Below are 22,267 nucleotides of genomic sequence, written 5' to 3'. Positions count from 1 at the left end.
AATACGCTTTCCGTGCATCTAGTAACAAACAGTATTGAATAAAGTAAAAATGCAAAAATGATGTAGATACAAAGTGGTTACAATTCTTTTCGACGCACAATTTCAATGTCGGTTGTTTAATATTTTTATTTTGATGTCTGTAACGGATAATAGAGTAGATTTTGAAAGGTGAGTGAAGAGAGGACGAATGTGCATTATCAGAATCCATATGTTTTAAATGTCCAAAAACGTGTGTTACTTAGGGACTGTCTATAAATGGTATCGCCTGTATTTCAGCTTCTTTGACCACTCCACAGCTCTGGCCTTTCATTTCTTTCGTAATGACAGAAGTCATATGATTTTTTCGTGTTAACACGGCAGAGTAAAAGTAAACCTGGCAGGAGCGGTTCATTATTGAAACGTCAAATGAGGGACCTAATGCACTATATGAAAATGAACTCAAATGAACACTGACATAAGTTGAAAAATTTAATTCGCAAAAAACATAGGGCTACTAGGTTATTCAGGTCCCTAGTCAAGCAAGCGCTCCTGCCTTGGTTACTTTTACTCTGCCGTGGTGTGAATAAAAACACACAACACATGCAATCGTACATACAGGGTTGAAAATTTAGATGCTTTTTGACGTTAGAAGAATAAGTGTTCGTGCTAGGAGCAGTGCTATGAACACTCTCTTCTCTATCCACGATTTTCATATTGACTTAATATGAATATCACACTTAATGGATTATCTTTGATTTCTGTAATAATCGATATTGCTTAGGCCAAGAAAAGTCTTAAAAGTCTTTAAAAAAGGGAAAACATTTCCGACAACATTGTTCGTAAAGGCTACGCATGGCATTGTCTTCAAATTTTAGCAAATTCAATTAAACTTTCTTCAAAATTACCAGCGATCGATATTTTGGTAATTCCTTCAAAACACTAGGGACACAGGTCCATAGCCCAAGGCGGAGCCCAAACAATAGATTTTCTTGTCCACTATATGCGATTCATAGTGGCATTGCCTATCGTTATTCCAATTACTGCCCGTAAAAACACATTTCCCAATTACCTCTTACTCTAGCTACACATAGCAACACGAAGGACACCTAATTCAAAAAAATTTCTTTTGTTGTCAAACTGGACAGACGAACAGAAGAAAAATTTGGATTAGGTCTACTTCGCGTCGTTATGTGTAGCTACATTTACTTTGTCAACGTAAATATCCCACCTGTGCTGTTCCTCTCCGATTCTTTGATTTCTCACATTTCGTATGCTTTTTCAAATGGCAAATGAGTGAAATCAGAGAAACCAAGAAAGAAGCGCTTAGATTCGAACGTGGTATTTTTTACGTGTTCTAAACAATTCATACAATTAAGAAAGAAAGCAATTTGATTTCCGCATTCTTTGTAACTACTCCCTTGCAAGCAAAGGGGGTAGGTCTTTTAGACTTTTGCATGGGATCTTTCATGGGATCCTTAAAACATCTGTTTCAAAATAAAATTCGGGATCCCGGTTAGAAATAGAAGATCCCTCAGGGACCTTTTCAGGCGGCCCACTTATCTATCTGTTATCTTGTTACATTTAAAAGCACCAATAAATAATGATTTTTGTATGTTTGACATATCTCCTTTTTGGAGAGTTTAAATACCATCCCAGTCAATGTGTTAAGTCAAGCTATATAAATAGCGATTCTTAATTATTGTTTCAATTGAATTTAGTTTGAGATTTGTGTTACAAGTTTTTTTTTCAATGTTGTCAAAGTTAAGTTGATAAATGGAATGATATCAGCGAATGATTTGAATAATTTTGTTCCCTTCAGTAGTTAAATAACTGACCTTTAAATGTCCAAATGTATCATAAATAAACTTATTTTTCTTACAGACGGCGCTCCACAGAAATATTTTTGTCCACAAGGATGTGGTCGATCGTACAACTGTTTCCCAAACATGGTAAAAAAAGATAAATTTTCTAACTTAATTTTTATCATTCACTTAATCACACTTATCAATATACAGAGGAGGCACTACAAGTACGAATGCAATCGTGAACCTCGATACGAGTGCAAGATTTGTTCGAAAAAGTTCAGGTATATGTATCAGCTGACGCATCATCGTAAATCAAAAACGTGCCACAAAGTTCATTTATTTATTTAAATTCTAAGGACAGTGACGCGCTAAATAACACTGCAAAATAGAAACACAAAATTTCCAGAGAATTGATAAGTTGGTATGACTGTGGCGAGGTGCCAATTTTTATGACATGCTCCTTCCATCTACAGGCGTACCAACTTATGATTTCTCTGAAAATTTCAGTTTACAGTCACATTGTGCGAATGTAACTTGAATAGTTATTTTAGTTATTTTGCTAACGCATGCTGAAAGACTTTTTTTTAGCGAATGAGAAGTTTCCGGCAGAAGCCGGAGGTAAGTTTTGGAATCGAATTCGCTAAGAAAATCCTGTGAGCATAAGTTAGGAACGCGACGAAGCCGCGATATTATATTTCGAGTCAAAATTTTCAACACTAGTTAGGGAAAAAGATGTGTACCGGCTCCATATATTTTATGGTTTTTAACCGGTCGTTCTCTCCATTTTCGATTGGTGAGAATTTTCATTTCAATAAAAGAAAAACTCGCAGAATTGAGTAATCAAAGTCTACAGCTCTTCCCAAAAAATAGCTCATAAGATTGAAAAACAAAGAAAAAATTTAGATTTAAAATTTAGTCAACACGAGTGATCAACACCGGACATGTAGATCGTAATATCAGAAGTTCATTCTTCCTTTATAAAATATTAGTGAACGATACTGCAATAAATGATAATTTATGAAATAAAATAACAAAAAGAATATAAATACGGAAATAACGATGCTAGCCTTGGAACGAAGAACTTACATGAAAGGGCAATGAAATTTCAGCCTAATTTTGATTCAGTTGATTGACACTTGGTTCATCCAGATGGTTATTGGAACGTCTTTGGTCCGAACCGCACAACAAAAATCGAAGAACTGTGCACAAAGACTGCTGATCTGAATCTGACCCAGAGCACCAAGTAGTTGGCTTGCGGTTCGTAGTGTGCAGTATGTTTGATGAAATACAAATTCGGAATTTAGCGACCTGAGTGTTTTTATTAATCAAAAAGTTTAATGTTGCTTCTTAGTTGGATTTAGATCGCAGTTTTTTCTCCATAAACTGCTATAATCCATCAACTGTCATGTGCCTGAAAGGATAATAGAAAAAGGAAATTTAGTGAAATATTGAGAATGAGAATCCATCATTGCAATGGCACGATCCACCTTGAACAGGCCTACTAAAATAAGGCCGCATTATTAAAGATTTTAAGAAGTTTTAGAGGAAGAATAGTTAGAAATTAAGCTGAGGAGTTTGGGATATTAGGAGTTTTCCCGCTGTGCATCAGTTACAACTTTAGAGTTTTTCGTTAAATTGTCAATCCTTTGAGATAGTTCACCCAAAATACCATCACGAACCTGAGATGTTTTGCAACATATACAACAAAGTTGACCTGTGGGCTTAGGCCATCCTGAAATTGGGCTCTAGCAACGCCACTGGTCGACCCAACGTTTTTTTTTAGATTTTTTACAAGAGCGGATTAAAAATACGACTTGGTCAGCAAAGTAAAGAAATAGAGAGGAGTGGGATGCCCGCTTCCCTCAAATATTGTCAGACAAAGCACAGCACTGCTACTAGCATGAACATAGAAAATATTCGGAGGCTGGTGAAATCACAGTAGGCACTGCGTTTCTGTTATACATATAGATGGCTTGTTTTCTTTGTATGAGTTAAAACATACAATACAAACAATCCTAAGCGGTAGCTCGTATCACTAAAGCCTCTAAATTTGACACTTGTCAATTCAGTGTTCATGCTAGTAGCAGAGTTGTTGACAAAGCTTTTACTGATCTGATCTTTTACTGACACATTTTAAAATCGTTTTACGATTCGACAGAATAGCTGGAAAGGGTTAATTTTAAGACTTACAATTTATGCGTACTTACTTCTCACTGACTATTCAAATCCATTTGAAGCATTCTGATACTGCATAGAGTGACATGGGGAGGTCTCAACGAACAGAATTCGGCCAAAGTGATGGTGGTGCCTGAAAGTTCGTTTTTTTTTCAGTTAAAATGATGTTAAAGGTAGCATACTAACGAATAACCTACCTGTCTTTTCGCTGATATACAGCGCATAGGCTTGATTCAGCGTACAAACTAATTGTCGTACGGGCTCCGTTTGACCAGTTGAACCATCAACGACAGCGGTTGGCTCGTTCGCTGGTGACAGACGATGTCGTCTCTGTGATAGAATCGGTGAATCTCGTGCAATTCCTCTGCCGCCCAGTTTGCGATGATTTCTTGTTGGGTTTCTTCATCTAAACTGCGAAATAGTTCCATTATAACGGCTTTGCGCATACGCGGCGACGACGGTAATGCTCGTTCGATTTTAGCAACGGCTTCCGCGAGTTCCTCTTCGGTATCATAGGGATTGTCGATGTTTGCTTCTGCAGGCCTCTGACATATTTCGCACGAACAAGATGCAGACGAAGCAGCTTCATCATCGTTTCGGGCAGCTTCGTTTCGATTTTCCACAAATTTTGGCCTAGCATTTCTCACTTTCACCGAGAGCGACGTAATTTTTGGTTTTCTGTCCGTCAGTTGTTGTTTTCTCCCTCGACATTGACTCAGAGCTTGCATCCGTTCATCGGCTTTTCTTGTTTTTTCGCATCCGGTTTTCTTCTGCTTGAAAGCAACGAAATCTCCGGTTGACTTCGATTTGTCCATCAATTTTCGGTTTCTGATGGTACTGATCTTGGGCTTGGGCTGAAACGCCGAGCAATTTAATTTGCGTCAAAATTGAAAGTAAAGGCAGCTAAGTCTTTCGGAGACAATGCATGTTAATGATTGACTCGGAAAACGTGAAATTCGATGAATTCGATTCAATCTAATCGACGAATAAAAACGAAAATCTTACCCGTCCCATTTTAGTTGCTTTTGAACAAGTTTTTTGTCTTTGTTTTAGGGTCTCGAGTTTTGCGCTTCAGTGAAACCCAGATCAAACAATTTGTCTTTTTCAACGGCTATTAGTTGTTTAGATCGGATGACAGTTTGCGGACGCGCACGTCTAAATTTTGACGATTTTGACATATGATTTTAGTGTATTTGATTCCGCGCTCGTTCATTTCATCAATAAAATCTCACTCAACTTATTCAAATTACATATTCTGCCTGCTTGCCTAATGATAACCAAGGTTCTGAAAGAACAGGTTAAGACACCCACGAAGGCGGCCGACACCGAAATCGATAAACGCACTCAGTACAGATTGTGTGTGAAATCAACTTGAAGAAAATGTTTTTTAGGAAAATTCGGAATTTTGTTTTTGTTACGTTGCCTTTTTCATATAAACTTCGTAGCCGCTGAACTCAATTTGTGTGTCACCGCCTTCGTGATCAACTCAGAGTTGTCTTAACCTGGTTCTTTCAGAACCTTGATTATAACTGGAATATTTCGTAGTTCACTATCATGAAAGAACCAGGTTAAGACCAAGGTAAATATAGTGAGGAGGTACGAAAGTTCGATACATACGCCATCTCATCCCTCCGTTGAAAGCAAAAAATGGAATAGAAAATCAGGCCATCTGTTGTGAGATAGTGAAAATATTTTTGTGAAATACAAGTAAATCATAGTCAACCATTAAAAAAATGTCATTGGCGTCGAACTTATGTGCTAGACCGCACGTCTGAATGGCATTACCTCCTCACTATATTTACCTTGGTTAAGAAAACTCTCTTAACCTGTTCTTTCAGAACCGTGGTGGAACCAACTAGGCTTGTGAAACTTTATATGACGATTTTACCTTACCAAAAAAATTGTTTTCAAATTTACTTCTCATTCTCACAAAATATGTAATGAGTGCGTTCAACAAATTTGATTTCACCCGCCAAAATATGCAAGGTCCTGAAAGAACCAGGTTAAGACAACTCTGAGTTGATAACGAAGGCGGTGACACACAAATTGAGTTCAGCGGCTACGAAGTTTATATGGAAAAGGCAACGTAACAAAAACAAAATTCCGAATTTTCCTAAAAAACATTTTCTTCAAGTTGATAGGTTTCTTCCAAGGTCGTTCAAAATGTCAATCGTCATCCACAGAGAAGCCAACACAACCTTTTTTTTTTTTTTTTTTTTTTTTTTTTTTTTTTTTCGATGGGAAGGGGGTTAGCCCAGCACCTAAGCCTCTAGTGGGCCTGTTGTGCTATTGCACAAGTCACTTGATCATATGAATTGTGATTTTTCATCATATCTCTCCGGACTCAGATAGTTCACAAATCGACCGTGTAAACGTCCCATACGTTGTGAATTCTCTAAGCCACGAGTGGTATGCGAAGACCACAACCATCACTAATGACTCATGCATTTTCCCAATGAGCGACTAGTCGATCATAGATGGCGCTTATCCTACAGTCTGTTGTATATTGTGAATTGTGTCATTGACATTATGTCAATATGGCGTGATTGTTGCGAAGAAATCGAATATTGGATTTCTTTGAAATTTGCGACTATGTTACGGTCGTACAGCCATTAGATAACTAATAGCGAGTGCTTAATCACCAAGTGATTAGAATAAAACCAGGCAAGCATTTTTGCACCGGGAGTCGAACCCGGGACCTCTTGGGTATGACACAACCTTACTTTGAAGTTTTAACGAACAAGTTTGTTTAAGTTGCGGTTATGTTTGCTTCTGTGGATGACGGTCGGTTGTTTTCGGCCTGTCAAAATTCGTTTTTACCGTACGATGGAAGAAACCTATTTCACACACAATATGTACTGAGTGCGTTTATCGATTTCGGTGTCACCCGCCCTCGTGGGTGTCTTAACCCGTTCTTTCAGAACCTTGAAAATATGTGTTCCAACGCCTTCGTGACCTTCGTGATCAACTCAGAAGTGTCTTAACATGTTATTTCAGACATGAATGTACGTACATACCAAGGTTCTGAAAGAACCAGGTTAAGACTTGAAATATTTAACAAGAAGAAGCTAAAATAGGTCAATTTTGTTAAACATACAAAGCGGACTGTATTATATAGCGAGTCAGCGATCAATTATTTTTTTAAGGTAAGCAATGATAAAGTTAAGTAAAACTTAAAAATTTTGGACAGCTTCAATAATCCGAGTTCATTTTTGCGGAATCCGAAAACGTCGAATGAGTTTGCCACATTTTTTTTGCTGTAATAAGTATCGCAACATGTTTCACTCTTAGTTTACTTTATTAAATCTGTCTAAAGTTTTAATGACTGGTGTGTATATATGGTAGATGGCAAAGTAATTATAAACCAATGTGTATCACTGCAAACTTATCGTTGAAAAGTGTGGAAAAGTATACGGTAACCGTTTACACAAGAGTTGGAAAATATTCAACATTATATTTTCATGAATTCCCCACTGTTCTATACAATATGTCTGTGTGTCTGACAATGTCAGACTCTGACATATTAAGTGAATGCAAAATCCCACAAACTTTAGAATTATTTTGTTTTACTCATTATTTAGTGGTCATCGGCTAGGTAGCCCATACCCGGATTTATAGTGACCGATTTGATTTAAATGTGTAACATCCAGACAGTTTGTTGGCTGAGGTTTCTTCAGGGAGACAAGAGTTGAACATGGAACTTAACATGAATGATGAATTAATTTGGCGAACACCTGTCACTGCTTTCGCTGAACCATTTTTAAAATAACAATATTATATACTAGTTATCCTAGTTGTTATGACTCATAACTTATGAATGCAAGGAAAAATGTTTTTGTACTTCGATATCAAAATGTGTACTTTTCATACTGCAAGTGTACCCCAAGTGTTTTTTCGCAACAAGTGTCGAAAAGTAGGACTTTCCGTTCCGTTTTTTGCGAAAAACGTTGTATACAACTCGATGAATCATCGACGATGATACATGTTTTTTTCAGCACACGATGTGTGTAAATTGAGATTGGCTCGTTCGGTTCGTGTTTTTTATGTAAGTGGAAGCACGGGGTTTTGGGGGGGTTTTGAAATTAATTTTCGCTATGTTGCTCACATTGCAATGTCAAATATGTCTGAGGTCGTTTCGGTCGTTTAATTTGAGCTAGGTGAAGTCCTTTTTCACTAAGCAATCAGCGTAACCTTCGTAAATAAAAAATCTTGAATTTGTCAACAATGTGTGGCAACATGTAAAAAACAAAAATCAAAACCCCCTTAAAACCGGTGGCGATCCACTTGTCAACGGACAATACATAAACATACCATTCCATCCCCTATTGTCACACACTTTCGACCTACGGTCTCGAGTGACAATCTCCATTTCTAGTGCCTAAAAATGCATTTATTTGATTTTAATAATATCGACATCAGAGTCCCACAAATCATGTTCGATACATTAGTTTGTTATCTCAATAGCTACAGCATTTGACTCGTATCAGGTTTCGATCCCCGGTACGAACATTTCTAGCTACTTTTAAAATGAAATCACTTTGTGATTTAGCATTCACCATTAGGCAGGCACCTAATGATTGCTCGACCGTAAATAAGTCGCCAATACTTCAAGAAATCTCAATTCCATTTCTTTGCAACCATCACTCCTTTGTCACATTGTCAGTAATTCAGACTGCAACGTTGGTTGGGATATATATGTTCAAGTAGAAGGTCTAACAAACAGAATTCATGGAAAATGTGGAACAATCTATAAGTATCTTAGAAATGTGCTGGGAAATTAATCGAGGATTACGATGTATCACTCACGGCTTCCTGATTCACACTGTATAGGACGTTCAAATAGTCGATTAGTCAATTCGCTGGATTAAGATATGCATAATAATCTTATTCCAATCAGTAGTCCAAGTGACTTGTATGTACGAGTGCGCAATATAAACATGATTAGATGCTGTCCCTTGTCTCTCCCATTGGAGTGACGAGTGTCTTGTTTCGATATTATTTCTAATAATTTCTGAGAAAATGTCCAAAATGGTTGAACATGGATTCTGGTACTTCTCTTTTTTAAATTTTAATTTCTGGTAGAAAGTCTTCTACTTCGTTGTTTTATAATATTTGTTAGGAAATTCACCTGTTACAGACGGTTGTCATCTGTTATTGACAACGTCAGCAATAATGAACGACAAACTTAGACTAATTCGGTCTTATATAGCAAAAACATGTTAAAAATAAATGAAGTAAAAGATTTCTAAAATCAATATCTGAAAATCTTCGATCAAATGAAGTAATAGATCAGATAGATCTTTTCTATTGCGTCCGAGGTCAGGAGTGCCGCAAGGATCAGTTTTGGGCCCGTTGCTGTTTTTGATTTTCGTCAATGACTTAGTGGAACAACTGAAAAGTAATAGCCTTCAATTGGCGGACGATCTGAAGATTTCTCGAAAAATCGAGTCCATTGAGGACTGCATTGCGCTTCAGGAAGACATCAATGCGTTGTGCCAGTGGTGTTCTTTCAACAAAATTCAATTGAACGTGAATAAATGCTCAGTTCTTACGATGACTCACAAACCGGTAAAAATGATCTATGATTATGTCGTCTCTGGCGATGTGTTGGAAAGGGTTTCAGTGAAAAAACACTTAGGCGTTTCCTTTGACAAGAAATTGAGCTTCAACGAACACATCGACAGGGTTACAAGAAAGGCGTATCAGATGTTGGGTTTCATCTTCCTCTCTTGCAAACGGTTTCGTAAACCTGACAGTCTCATTACTTTGTACAAAGCGTATGTCCGTAGTCAGGTGGAGTATTGCACCGTGGTATGGTCACCGGTTTATCAGAATTCCATTGAAAAAGTCGAAAGAGTTCAGAGGAAGTTTACGCGAATGCTTTATCGAAAGTTCAATTGGAATTACGTCGATTATCCACAACGACTTGCGCGACTCAAACTTCCGATGTTAGAATCCAGGCGGTTCATTTCTGACGAAATTTTTCTATATAAAGTGGTCAATGGTCGTTTCACAGTTGCCTTGGATAATGATGTGGTCTTGTACAATTCACTTCGTCCGAGTAGACATGAAGCTCCAACGTTTTATCCGGCAACCTATGTATCGAACATTGAGAGTAATGCACCGATTATAAGAATGCAATCTAATCACAATGATCTTTTTAATAGCTTGGACATTTTTCATACATCGCTTAGTTCCTTCAAGGCTAAAGTTAAGAATAAATATGTTATGTGATTGAGACATTTTCTTAGTCGGTTTTTTTTTGTTGTCGAACTTGCTATATTGAAATTGATTCTGATTTCCTTTTGATTATATTCTTATTTTTTGTATTTTTTCTTTAATTGTTGATTCTGTTATTGGCTGTTGAATTAACTCAATAAATAAATAAATAAATAAATAGTAAAACTGTTAATATGCTTGCCGTCTGTGACAGGTTAAATTTCCAATCACATTGTCCATAAAAATATGGTTCGATAAAGTGACAGAAGTGAGCGACTTGCCGACAGCGTCAATCATTGAGAGATAAGAGTCCTGTGAAATAGTGCTTAAATCCACAATCTATTCATCTGTTATCGATAACAACAACAAAAATAATGACAATTGTCCCTTTATAGTAAAATGCATGCTAAAACAATTGAAGTACAAGATGTGTTATCAACAGAAGAAAAATACTTTGATCGATGGAAGTAATAGACCAGATAACAATACTGGTAATACGCTTGCTGCGTGTAACATATAATAACCCTTCTCTGAAGGGCTTTAGTGATTAAATATAACCTCTGAGCGAAAGACAAAAAACATTTCAGTAAAACTTGTGTATGTTCGAAATTTGGTTAAGCTTCATTTTTATGCGGAACTGTTTTTATTAAGTTGCTTTAAGATATCTCTACCCCATAATTGAATAACAACGTTAAATATAAAATTACTAAACTGTGCATGCTGTTCATTCACAACGATTAGGCAACACTTTACATTTATGTTAGATACACGATACGTTTTGCTAACTTTTCGTGAGAATCCAGAATCTGCACCCGATTCGTTCATAAATCTAATAAAGAATCTGTTTTGATTACTGTCAGGCGTTGTTGGAACCGAAACATTCAACCCATTTATCCAAATATTCTCAATACACTCTGGTTAGAGTGGTGTTAAGAAAACAATTTATTTTCAAATTTACATAAATTAACAATAAGAATTTGTTGCTTATGGAAAATGCTTCTGAGACTTAGTTGTTACACCTGAAGGCATACTTTGGAATAAATAACCGCATTTGCTCCATATTCATTCAGTTACAACCCTCTAATTCTCTCTAATTACATAACGTTAAAACTTTCACTGCAAATTGGAACAGCAAAGTTGTTTCATTTGGTTTATTATGACCCGAAGCTCAATTATTTCCCTTTTATATTTTAGCCGCTTAACAACGAATTATTGCATCACACTCAACGATTTTACCAAATGAAAAGCTTTAGAGATCACTTTTCATCTTTAATACGTCGGTAATATCTCATTCATCTCCTGAATTATATAAAATGCCGGGCAAATTCATTAAACCGATTTTGTTGACTCGATTATAGAAATATTGGACGGAATGAACTTACACATGACTGGTTGTTCGTTCAGAGCTTTATGTTATGCAACAAAATATGAAATTCATAGCTGCAGCTGCACCCAGCAGTAGCTTTAAAAAATCAATCAATGGCAGAGAAATGTGGAAATTATATGAAATCAATTAATAAGCGGAAATGTTTTTTATTCGATGTGAATGATATTACGTAATGTACTACTAATTACCGAGTCCGAAAAACATCAAACATAAAATCCAATGTGCTTGGTGCTTACTACCAAAGGGGCAAGTATTGTCTGCTGGAGATGTTCTATAATTGCATAATTTTTGTTTACATTCGATTAAATCTTTATTCATGTGCACTGACCCAATATCTAATATCGAACAGGAAAAAGAAAAACCATCAGCTATTCATTCAGTCTATCGATATTTATAGAACTAACTAGTCACACAAAAGAAAAAAACTAAATAAAAACAGTCGAGTATGATAGCGCACAGACCCTTGTTGGAAAACTGGTGAGGTGTAAACGTTAGGTTCAAATATGAATAAATATGTGAGTGGACACTTCACTTAAACATGGAGTGTGGTGCTTGATCTTAGAATAGATTTTATCTTGGAACGTAAGATTAATTATCTTTCGTTCATTGTTGTGATTTCGAGTATTGAATCTTGAAACGAATGTTATTGTTGTATAATTAGAATGAATAAGCTGTTGAACACTCAATTCTATGAAGTCGTTTCTAGAAATTGTAAACATAATAATAGAAAGGAAAGAAAAATCATCCGGCGAATTTTTCTACCACGAGTAGAAGTGCTCGAGGAAGATTTGATTGAATTGAGTAACGGTCAGTGTATATTGACATTCAAATTTTGCAAAAACTTAAATTGAACTTTAAAACAACTAGAAAACTCGTGGAAGGAAAAATGTAGGACAACTTGAATGAAAGCTCGTTAGGTAATATCGTGTAAGGGTTTCAATGACAAGTTTTACGTTATATAATGTTGCACGCGCTAAACCCAACGTCAGTTTATTCAATGGTATATTTTTTGCGTATTTACAGGCGTCGTCAGTGAAATTTTGAATTCATGCTGTAAGTTCGCTTCAGAATTTGATTTTTGTGTGAATTAAAGTGGAAGCAAAATAAAATGATCGATTCTGAGTGTATACAGATTTGAAAGCTAGTATTGTCTTACATACCGCCCATTTGAACTGTTTATGGTGTATTTGTTAGGTTTTTTATTTGTAAACAGTTCCAATGCATTCGCATAAGCTCGAGTTCGAAGTATATACTTGCGAGCGCAAGCTCAATACACCGAAAAAACATTGTGAATGTTATGCAAATCGACCGAAAGCTTGTTATTTAGATCTACACTCGTTTTCAAATCACAATACGCTAAAAATCTTAATAATCGATCATTTCAATTTACATTTTACAATTTTCTTTTAGTAAGTAAAAAAATGAATTGAAAATTAATTTCCTTCGCACTCTGATATGAGAACATCGTGAAGTACTTACATTTATTTCGCTACGCTTGATTTGGGTTTGACACTAATTTTGAATTTTCAGCTTATTCACGGAAAAAAAGTTCTTGCTTGCGCTTGTTTATAAGGTGAAATAGTTACGCGGGTTTTGTGAGTAAATCAACTAAAAAACAACTGATGCAAATTTATGTCTAAATTTCATTGACATTGCCTGTAATTTAAATCAAATAAATTTGTGCACTGGCCAACTGAAATACGACATATTTTGCCATGATTTTTTGTTATGAAATGTCAGGTTTTCCCGAACGATATAGCGTGCGGGAAAAAATTCATTTCTTTACGATTTATCGTGCGAGAACGGTTTTTAATGAATTTTTCCATGACTATTCGATTGACCAAATTTAATATGGAGAATGTGAAGTTTGAATTTTTTCAAGTAAATTGATGTGTTTTGTCTATTTCAGTTGTCCGGTGCACAAAACGTTGTTCGTACCTCGACAGGAAATTGATTTTTTCAGCACACCTCCTAACACCGCTTGTAAGGAAAACTTAGGACTGGTGATGAAAAAATCGTCATTTCCTGTCTTGGTACGAAAAATACTATTTCTTTCAGCATTCGTATAAGTGACGTTGGAAAAACCCAATTATAGCAATCAATATTCAGCACAATTCTATGAAACTATTAGGAATAAAGTGACGGCATTAAGAGGTACAAAGAAAGGGGCGAAATGAGGCATATTTGTTTAGTGTTCTAAAACTTCAATTTACTAACAGTCGCGCAACTTGAAAAGTTTAAATTTAAGTTGTGTACGAATAGCACAAATGATCGACCGGCCTTGGCCCTAATTAAGCGTCACTGTTGGCGCACTCTGCCAATTTGTAGGTGTTACATTGTGTATTTGCTTAGTCACAAAATTGAAATCAATAAATAATTGCGGTCTCATTAACAACTTATCGTTTACTTAAAAGCTACAAAACACTTGCGGTTGCCTTGAATCAATAGTCTGAATGAGTTATTTATTCGAGTTGTATATTTACGAGAAGCCTCGTTACGTATTAAGTCGTCTATATATTTCATTCGACAGGAATAACAGGGAAAGGTGGTGAGGTCACCCTAAAAATAAAAAGCAAAGCCTTACCTTAACTTTAAAGTACATAAGATGGTGTGTGTTACAGATATGTATTTTAGCCTTGATTTTAGCAGTTCTTTAAAGTTGAAAACACATGAGCAATTGTGCTTTGCTGGGATCGCCAATTTGTGCTGAGTTTTGTATTGTGGTGAAAAATTTAATAAGAAACGCCGCATTATCGTCTACCACAGCAACTCAGAATTGCTCGTGTTTCTTCAGCTTAAGAGCATAAAGGTGCTGCACCTATGGTGCAATATGAAGTAATTTAGGTATACCCGAAATTTAATTGTTGTTTAATTAAAAACGCTACGATAAAAGGTGAGACTTGTTGTAGTTCTCGTAGTATTCTTGTTTGCTTGAATTTAAATTATGAGAAGATGTGTAACATCAAACACCTTAGAACAATCTCAATAAGTATTTTTAACACAAATATAGATTTTTGCGGTTCTCATTCTGTACATAACACCAGAACATTAAAATATGTATCAATAAAAGCAACGAAAAGGCAAGGTTATATAAATATCAACGAAAATATTATTTCTTACAATCAGTTGTCGTTTAGCTTTCATAAGGTTAGTGCGTTGCAAGTTTATTTAAATAATTGTTGTGATTCTTGTGGTGTTTCGTTTTTGTGTGGTGTTGTTATCAAATCAAAAATGTGGAATAAGATGAATACGGTGACCTGTAAGTAATATCTCTAAAATGTGGTGTTATACAACAACGAAAGAAGTGATGATAACCAAATTATGAATCCACAAATATTTCGTTTGCAATCCATGTCTTTTGTTCAGTGTATTTAATTTGAGACAAGAGGGACGGGACATAGTCATTTTAAATAAGCAATATTGTTTTCGGTACAGGTTTGCATCGTCCGAAACCAGTTTATTATCAATTAGCATACAAAAAGAGCACTAGCTAGAAACTTGAAAATTAATATTTTTAAATTGTTGAAATTTCGTATTGCTTATTTCAAACTAATTTTTGCTGTATGTTTATCGCCTGATTCAAATACTATTTTGGTCCTGGGCTCACGTGCTAGAGGAAAATATTTAATTAACTGTTAGCATACACGCGTAAATCCAAACAAAAAGATCTTTGAATATCTCCGGTTATGCAATATAAATATTTCTACAAAATATTCGCTACTGACGTAATTCAATGTTATAATTTATAACCTTATCGCTGCTACATGCAAGATTTTCAATTACTTTGCGTTCAGAGATGGATTAGCTAATTAGCTGTACCTACTGGCAGCTGAGAATAAGATTTTCAGTTCAATGTGTTAGAATTTTTGTACAAAAACTAATCTGATGATAGGAATTTTAGATACTTCAGTTTGGACCTTGATGTGTAAAGTAGAATTACAGAACATCATGTAAGATACCTTAGGTAGTTGCTTCCAAATGTCTGTTTTGACTAGTTGGATTACGAAACTCGCTTTCGGCTCATCGTGCAAACCCCCACGTGACAAAACGCAACATTTAGAAGCAGGTACGTAATGTACTAATAAAATTGCATTTTTTTTGCGCTGCAGTGCACAGAGCTCATTATATTAAAACAGAATTGGTATCTTTACAGAAATTGCGTATAAAAAATTTAGACCTACACGAGTCTTTGACGAAACAATTCCTTTCGGTGCCGAAATTATTCGTTTGAAGTTAAAATAATATTGTCCTCGACAAAGTTTGAACCTAAGAGTAATTATACCTAGAGAGGAAATTTCGAACAAAATTACGTAAAATATGTGGTCCGAACATCAAATACGAAATGTTTATTGGTATGTGTCTTAATTAAGAGGGCAAATTGAACTATCAAAAGCGAAAAAATGTTAACGCATACATGTATTGGTGCAAAATTATACGAAATGAGTATCTCATACAAACTAATGTTGGGACTACATTTCGCCGTACAAATTTCCTCTCTAGGTGTAATTACACTAAGGTTTGAGCCTCGCGTTTTTCTTAAATCAGATAAAGATCGATTCTAATCGATTCATGTTGGGAATTTTCAATGTTCTGTTTTTGTCCGGCTGTTCACTCGGCAGTCGAAGCATTGAGAATCTGGTTCGAGCAAATTTTCAATGCGTCGTCTGTTTTCAGAATTAGATATAAATTGAAAGCTATTGAAAGAAGAGAAATAAAAATCGGGTTCTTTTTAAAACTGTTAAATATATCGAAAGCAATACACTACATTTATCAGACCAGTTTGCCTCTGTTCAATTTTGTTTTTGTTCAGGCAAGCTCATGAAACCTTGCACGATAAATGAAATTTGTAGTACATTTTGTAACAGCAGACATCTCCTCTGCACAAGAACGCTCACTTATCATGATGCTTTGCTTTTAGCCTTCACCTTTCATTAGTAGATTATTCACCTCTGTCCACATGTTTATTTAGACACTTGGGGAGTTATTGCATGAGCCGAAGGCGAAGGAGGTGAATACGCTATTTTATCTACCGACGGCGAAATAATATCATTTTTTCACCGAAGTGACTATTTGCACCCGGGTGCAAATAGTCATATAAATACTATTTGCACCCGGGTGCAAATAGTCATATAAACACTATTTGCACCCGGGTGCAAATAGTCATATAAACACTATTTGCACCCAACTCCAATATAAATCCCGCTTTTGTTATGGAAAAATAAGAAAAAAGTGACCGTTTTACTAGGAGCGAACATACTCTGTTGGACTTTAGCAATCAGATTCTTCCTTTCACGAATGGGAACGAAAATACTGTGATGGACTTTAGATATTAGATTCATCCTTTTTCGAATGAGTTCGAACATACTGCGATAGACTTCTTCAGCAATTAGATTTTTCCTTTTACGAATGGGTCCGAACATACTGTGATGGACTTTAGCAATTAGATTCATCCTTTTACGAATAGGAACGAAAATACTCTGTTGGACTTTAGCAATTAGATTCATCCTTTTACGAATCGGAACGAAAATAGTCTGATGGACTTTAGTAATTAGATTCTTCCTTTTACGAATGAGTTCGAACATACTTTGTTGGACTTTAGCAATCAGATTCTTCCTTTCACGAATGGGAACGAAAATACTGTGATGGACTTTAGAAATTAGATTCATCCTTTTTCGAATGAGTTCGAACATACTGTGATGGAGTTTAGCAATTAGATTCGTCCTTTTACGAATAGGAAAATAGTGTGATGGACTTTAGCAATATTAGATTCATCCTTTTACAATTAGGAACGAAAATACTCTGTTGGACTTTAGCAATTAGATTCATCCTTTTACGAATCGGAACGAAAATAGTCTGATGGACTTTAGTAATTAGATTCTTCCTTTTACGAATGAGTTCGAACATACTTTGTTGGACTTTAGCAATCAGATTCTTCCTTTCACGAATGGGAACGAAAATACTGTGATGGACTTTAGATATTAGATTCATCCTTTTTCGAATGAGTTCGAACATACTGCGATAGACTTCTTCAGCAATTAGATTTTTCCTTTTACGAATGGGTCCGAACACACTAGATCGCAGCTCAGATATTGAGTCTGAACCTTATCCAAAATTTATCTACTTCAAAAACAAATCTTGCAGAATCTAATTTTTTTTGTACTTTTCCACACTGAAATTCTTTCTTTTTGTATTTTTGATAAATAAAAATACAATTTTCATTCACTAAGTACTTCCATTGTTACTTTTAACTTAAACGGCAGCTTTTTCTAATAGTTTTTCATATAAAAAAAACGTAATTTCCTTGGATTTTGATATAGTTGGGTGCAAATAGTGTTTATATGACTATTTGCACCCGGGTGCAAATAGTGTTTATATGACTATTTGCACCCGGGTGCAAATAGCATCTACCTTTTTTCACTGCTATTATTTCACCTAGGTAGATAAAAGATTTTATTCGATGATACGTTCAGTTCTAAAGATGCGGAAATCGCGATGGAAATCGATGCAAACATTACTTGTAAATGGATGGGCCATTCACATTTTCTTTATTGAATCCAATTGATAGTGAAATCTAATGTGAGAATTCAGTCTCTAGGGCTTTCTATAGCTGAGAGACTCAAATGCAGCAAATTAATTGTAAAGAATAACCAACCCAATCCATCAACAATATTGTTAAACAAAAAAAAAGTAAATTGCTTGCGAACAGTTTCAAACAATTTAATATCAAAAATATTGTCTACCATAATGCCTTGAAGTGCGTTGCAAATACCAACGACTTATTATTCAGTTATTAAATTTCCGTCACTTCTCCCATTAGAGTGTAATCCACTGTGCTGAACGAACTGAAGCACTCTTCATGTTATTAAATTAAAATTTCTTCTCTCCTTTTCTATGTTTTCTCAGAATGTCTGCATGTTTTCTACCATACATTGTGTTTCCAATTTACACTCTGTTCGCAAAAAAAACACTGCGCCGGTATAATTTCAAGCTAAAAACTTATAAGATAATTGAGAAAGCAATTTATCAGTGCACGTTGCACAACATGCAAAATCCCTTGTATCAACAAATTAATTTTTTATCCTAATTAATTCATTAATCAGAGAGATCTACCATTATAAACTAGCTGCTCGCAACTCGCTTGTTTATGTTGCACATAAACTATCATGCCTGTAAAGTTTCACACGACATAGATGAAAACGTTTCTGAAATGAATAGGTAGACTCTTCTTCGAATCCCAATTGAATTCCAACGGCTGTTTGATGTGTTAAGATTGAGACATGACGTTTTTTACGGGAAATCTCTTTAAATAATGCATTTTGTTTACGTTCATCGCAAGACGAGCATTCTTCACTATATCTGCCAATAATTTGCAACCCTTAAGAGTGATATCGCCAAAACTTGAACCAATTTGAAAACAATGGTTCGGCGATCCGGGCAAACTATAGCTTGTTTGAATCGTCTTTCAATTCTGAGAAATAGGGATCTTTAACTTTTTCGGTTAATTTTCCAATTTCGGAGTGAACCCGTGAAAAGTGATTGCATGTCAAAGGGTGGTTAAAACAGTTTTTTTGTGATAGCTCGAGATAGACATGTTTCTAAAAGTTAAAATTTTGTAGGAATATAGGCCTTTGACAGACCTTCATAAAAAGTATAATCATCGGTAAGGGCCGCCACCCGTTCTGGACTCAAAGTATGGTCAATGTTTGGACAGTCCTGTTGGCTTGCAACAGAACTTTTCCGCGGAACTGGCCATAGGGTTTTGTAGCAGGACCTACCCTCTATCGTTCCATGTATAATAATCCCCAGAAAAATATTGTTGCAAGCCATAAAGTTAGTTGAAGTAAAATCTATGCCCAGTAGACTCATATTTTTCAGTGTTTTCAACTTGTTTTTGGTCTTCAAACAGGATGAAGCGATGCAAATGCAATAAACGAAATCAAAATTGATCAACCCAAAATTGTCCTGAGCTGTCCGATCATTGGCCTTGAAAATGTTGCTTTTCTTCTACTTCGTAGTAGGTGGAACACCTCATTTAATTGACTTAATCAAATGAACAGAAACTCAAATGCTTGCGACGAATATGGGCTTATTGTAAAGCAGAGATTCGTACTGTTCATTTGCAGTCAATAAATGATCACTCAAGATGTTCTTTGCACTTCAAAAGAGGTCACAACCGTTCCCAACTATAGAAAATCGAGTTTTTTTTCACAAAAATTTCTGTGGAGATTTAACCTCTTTTTAGTCAAAGTCGTAGATCATATTTTTAACACAAATATTTTTGTGGTAAAACTCGATTTTCCATACATTTTTCATAGTTGGGAACGATTGTGACCTCTTGGGAAGTCCAAAGTATATCTTGAGTGACCATTTATTGACTCTAAATGAGGGGTGCGCTTCTCTGCTTTAAAATAAGACAATATTCGGTGCAAGCAATTGAGTTTCCGTTCTTTTTATAAAGTCAAATAAATGAGGTTTTCCACCTACTACGAATTCGAGGAAAAAAACATTTTCAAGGTCAGTGATCGGACGGTTCAGGACAATTTTGGTCTGATAATGCAATTTTGACTTACTTTATTTCATTTCCATCGCACCATCCTGTTTGAAGACCAAAAACAAGTTGAAAACACGGAAAAATATGAGTCTACTGGGCAGAGATTTTACTTCAACTAACTTTATGGCTTGCAACACAATTTTTCTAGGGATTATTATACATGGAACGAAAGAGGCCCTATGGCTAGTTCCGCGGAAAAGTTCTGTTGCAAGCCAGCAGGACTGTCCAAACATTGACCATATTTGGAGTCATAAGTCCAGAACGGGCAGCGGCCTTTACGGATGATTATACTTTTTATGAAGGTCTGTCAAAGGCCTATATTCCTACAAAATTTCAACTTTTAGAAACATGTCTATCTGGAGCTATCACAAAAAAAACTGTTTTTACCACCCTTTGACATGCAATCACTTTTCACGTGCTCACTCCGAAAATGGGGAATTAACCGAAAGAGTAAAAGATCCCTATTTCTCAGAATTAAAAGACGGTTCAAACAAGCTATAGCTTGCCCGGATCGCTGACCCATTGTATTGATTTTCACCAAAATTGGTTCAAGTTTTGGCGTTATCACTCTTAATGCTTATCCTTAGAGGAATTTATTGAAACGTAGCTGAACTTTTCTTATTTGTTGTGTTTTGTCACTCTTTTTTTATAACTGGCTGCGAATTCAACTAGCAGTGTCAACTAGTTGAATTCGCTTAATTAAAAAAATTACGAAATTCGCTTCACACGATGAACTAATGTTACACGTAGACTATAAAATCCTTTGGTCTCGCAATTACATTAAATACCTTGACTTCTTAGAAGGTTTGCATATTAATTAATATAAACTCAGAAATATCACTGCGTTCTATCATATCAGACCTATCAGACGTATACCCATATTTTAACATAAAATCAATAAATAATTGAAAAAGCAAACAGCTACCTGCTTTTCTAAACCAACTTGAGTGGCAGTGTGTAAACACTTCAAAAGCAGACACGTAAATACCATACGTAGCACTGTTACCGTTTTAAACTACACTTTTCAACTAGTTAAAGATTACCATTTTGCTGCAGAGCGAAATGATAATAGAGGAAACCTGGATGCCATTTTCAATATCTGTAACATAGTTTCCGGAACTAAATTGTGTTTTGATGCCTCACCGCTTTTATTTCGGTGTTCATTGTGTGGCTATCCGATACAGCTCAGAGTATATCTACTGTATACGTATAGAAGAACTTTGAAACAGCCCATTGTTTCATATACAAGAGCATGGTAAAATTTGCTAAAATTTATATGTAGGACTCATTGAAGCGAAAGAGTCTGGATCATATTAAATCAGACGGCTGTCATCTGTTATCAACAACGACAGCAATAATAAACGACAAGCTCTGACTAATGAGGTCTTTTATAGCAAAAAACAGTTCAGAATAATGAAGAAAAGATTTATAGAATCAGAATCTGAAAACCTTCGATCAAACGAAGTAATAGATCAGTTGATAGTAAAACTGTTAATACGATTGTCGTCTGCGACAGGTTAATAACGTTTTCAAACGAAAAACTTTTCATTGAATCATAACAAAGCACCTAGCAGGGTAATAGAAACATAGCTAACGCCGACCCGTACGAAACACCTATTCGTATCAAAAGCCTTTAATGTGAAACTCTTCATTTCTCTTACTTCATTTTCTTCTCTGCTGAAAAACTATTCTTCCTTTTAAATCACTTACATTATCCACTCTTTGCCTTGCTATCATCAGCCCCGTACGAAGTCAACTTTCATAAATTCCTATTTAAACAGCTATATACCGCTATATTTACCTATATTTCACTGTAAATAAACATTTCACAGAGGAATATGCTATTATATAGCTCTATATGCCTGTATATAGCTCAATATAGCTGTATATAGGTATATATAGATGTCCGTATATGGAATCCCTGAAACCCCACACACATAACAAATTATTTCCATGTTAACAGAAACTCTCTAAGCATCATTTTTCCCACTTTATATCGTTTTACTAAAATCCAATATGGCCGCCGGCAGCCATTTTGTTAGGAGACCGGAAATAGTACCGACGCTTAACATTCGTTAATACCTTTCAAACAAAAAAAAATCATGAAATTCGGTCAAAATTTACTCGAGATATTGACAAAATACTCCACGT

General features: G+C 35.6%; 1 protein-coding gene and 2 long non-coding RNA genes across 14 annotated transcripts in view; 1 reads left to right on the top strand and 2 right to left on the bottom strand.

The window, feature by feature from the left end:
* Positions 1-683: 683 nt before the first annotated feature.
* LOC119073923 lies at positions 684-20,666 on the bottom strand. Its single transcript, XR_005087114.1, has 3 exons — positions 20,132-20,666; positions 7,236-7,245; positions 684-697 (listed from the first exon to the last, which is right to left on the bottom strand). It is a non-coding gene; the product is annotated as an uncharacterized LOC119073923 (long non-coding RNA).
* LOC119073907 lies at positions 3,081-5,062 on the bottom strand. The gene is made up of 4 exons (XR_005087097.1): positions 4,965-5,062; positions 4,157-4,813; positions 3,992-4,092; positions 3,081-3,195 (listed from the first exon to the last, which is right to left on the bottom strand). It is a non-coding gene; the product is annotated as an uncharacterized LOC119073907 (long non-coding RNA).
* The window catches only part of LOC119073852 (alaserpin-like), a 28,068-nt gene continuing 20,193 nt past the window's right edge, over positions 14,393-22,267 (top strand). For 3 of the 12 annotated variants that reach the window (XM_037179705.1, XM_037179703.1, XM_037179704.1), the window contains exon 1: positions 14,566-14,824. In XM_037179705.1, coding sequence (XP_037035600.1) covers positions 14,797-14,824 — 28 coding nt within the window. In that variant the 5' untranslated portion in view covers positions 14,566-14,796. Of the gene's footprint in view, positions 14,825-22,267 lie in introns of all 12 variants that reach the window. The other 9 variants (XM_037179710.1, XM_037179708.1, XM_037179699.1 and 6 more) reach the window with 9 other exon arrangements.

The sequence above is a fragment of the Bradysia coprophila genome, unplaced genomic scaffold (genome assembly GCF_014529535.1).
Source record: "Bradysia coprophila strain Holo2 unplaced genomic scaffold, BU_Bcop_v1 contig_138, whole genome shotgun sequence".
Taxonomy (NCBI): domain Eukaryota; kingdom Metazoa; phylum Arthropoda; class Insecta; order Diptera; family Sciaridae; genus Bradysia; species Bradysia coprophila.
This window is presented reverse-complemented; position numbering and strand designations above follow the sequence as displayed.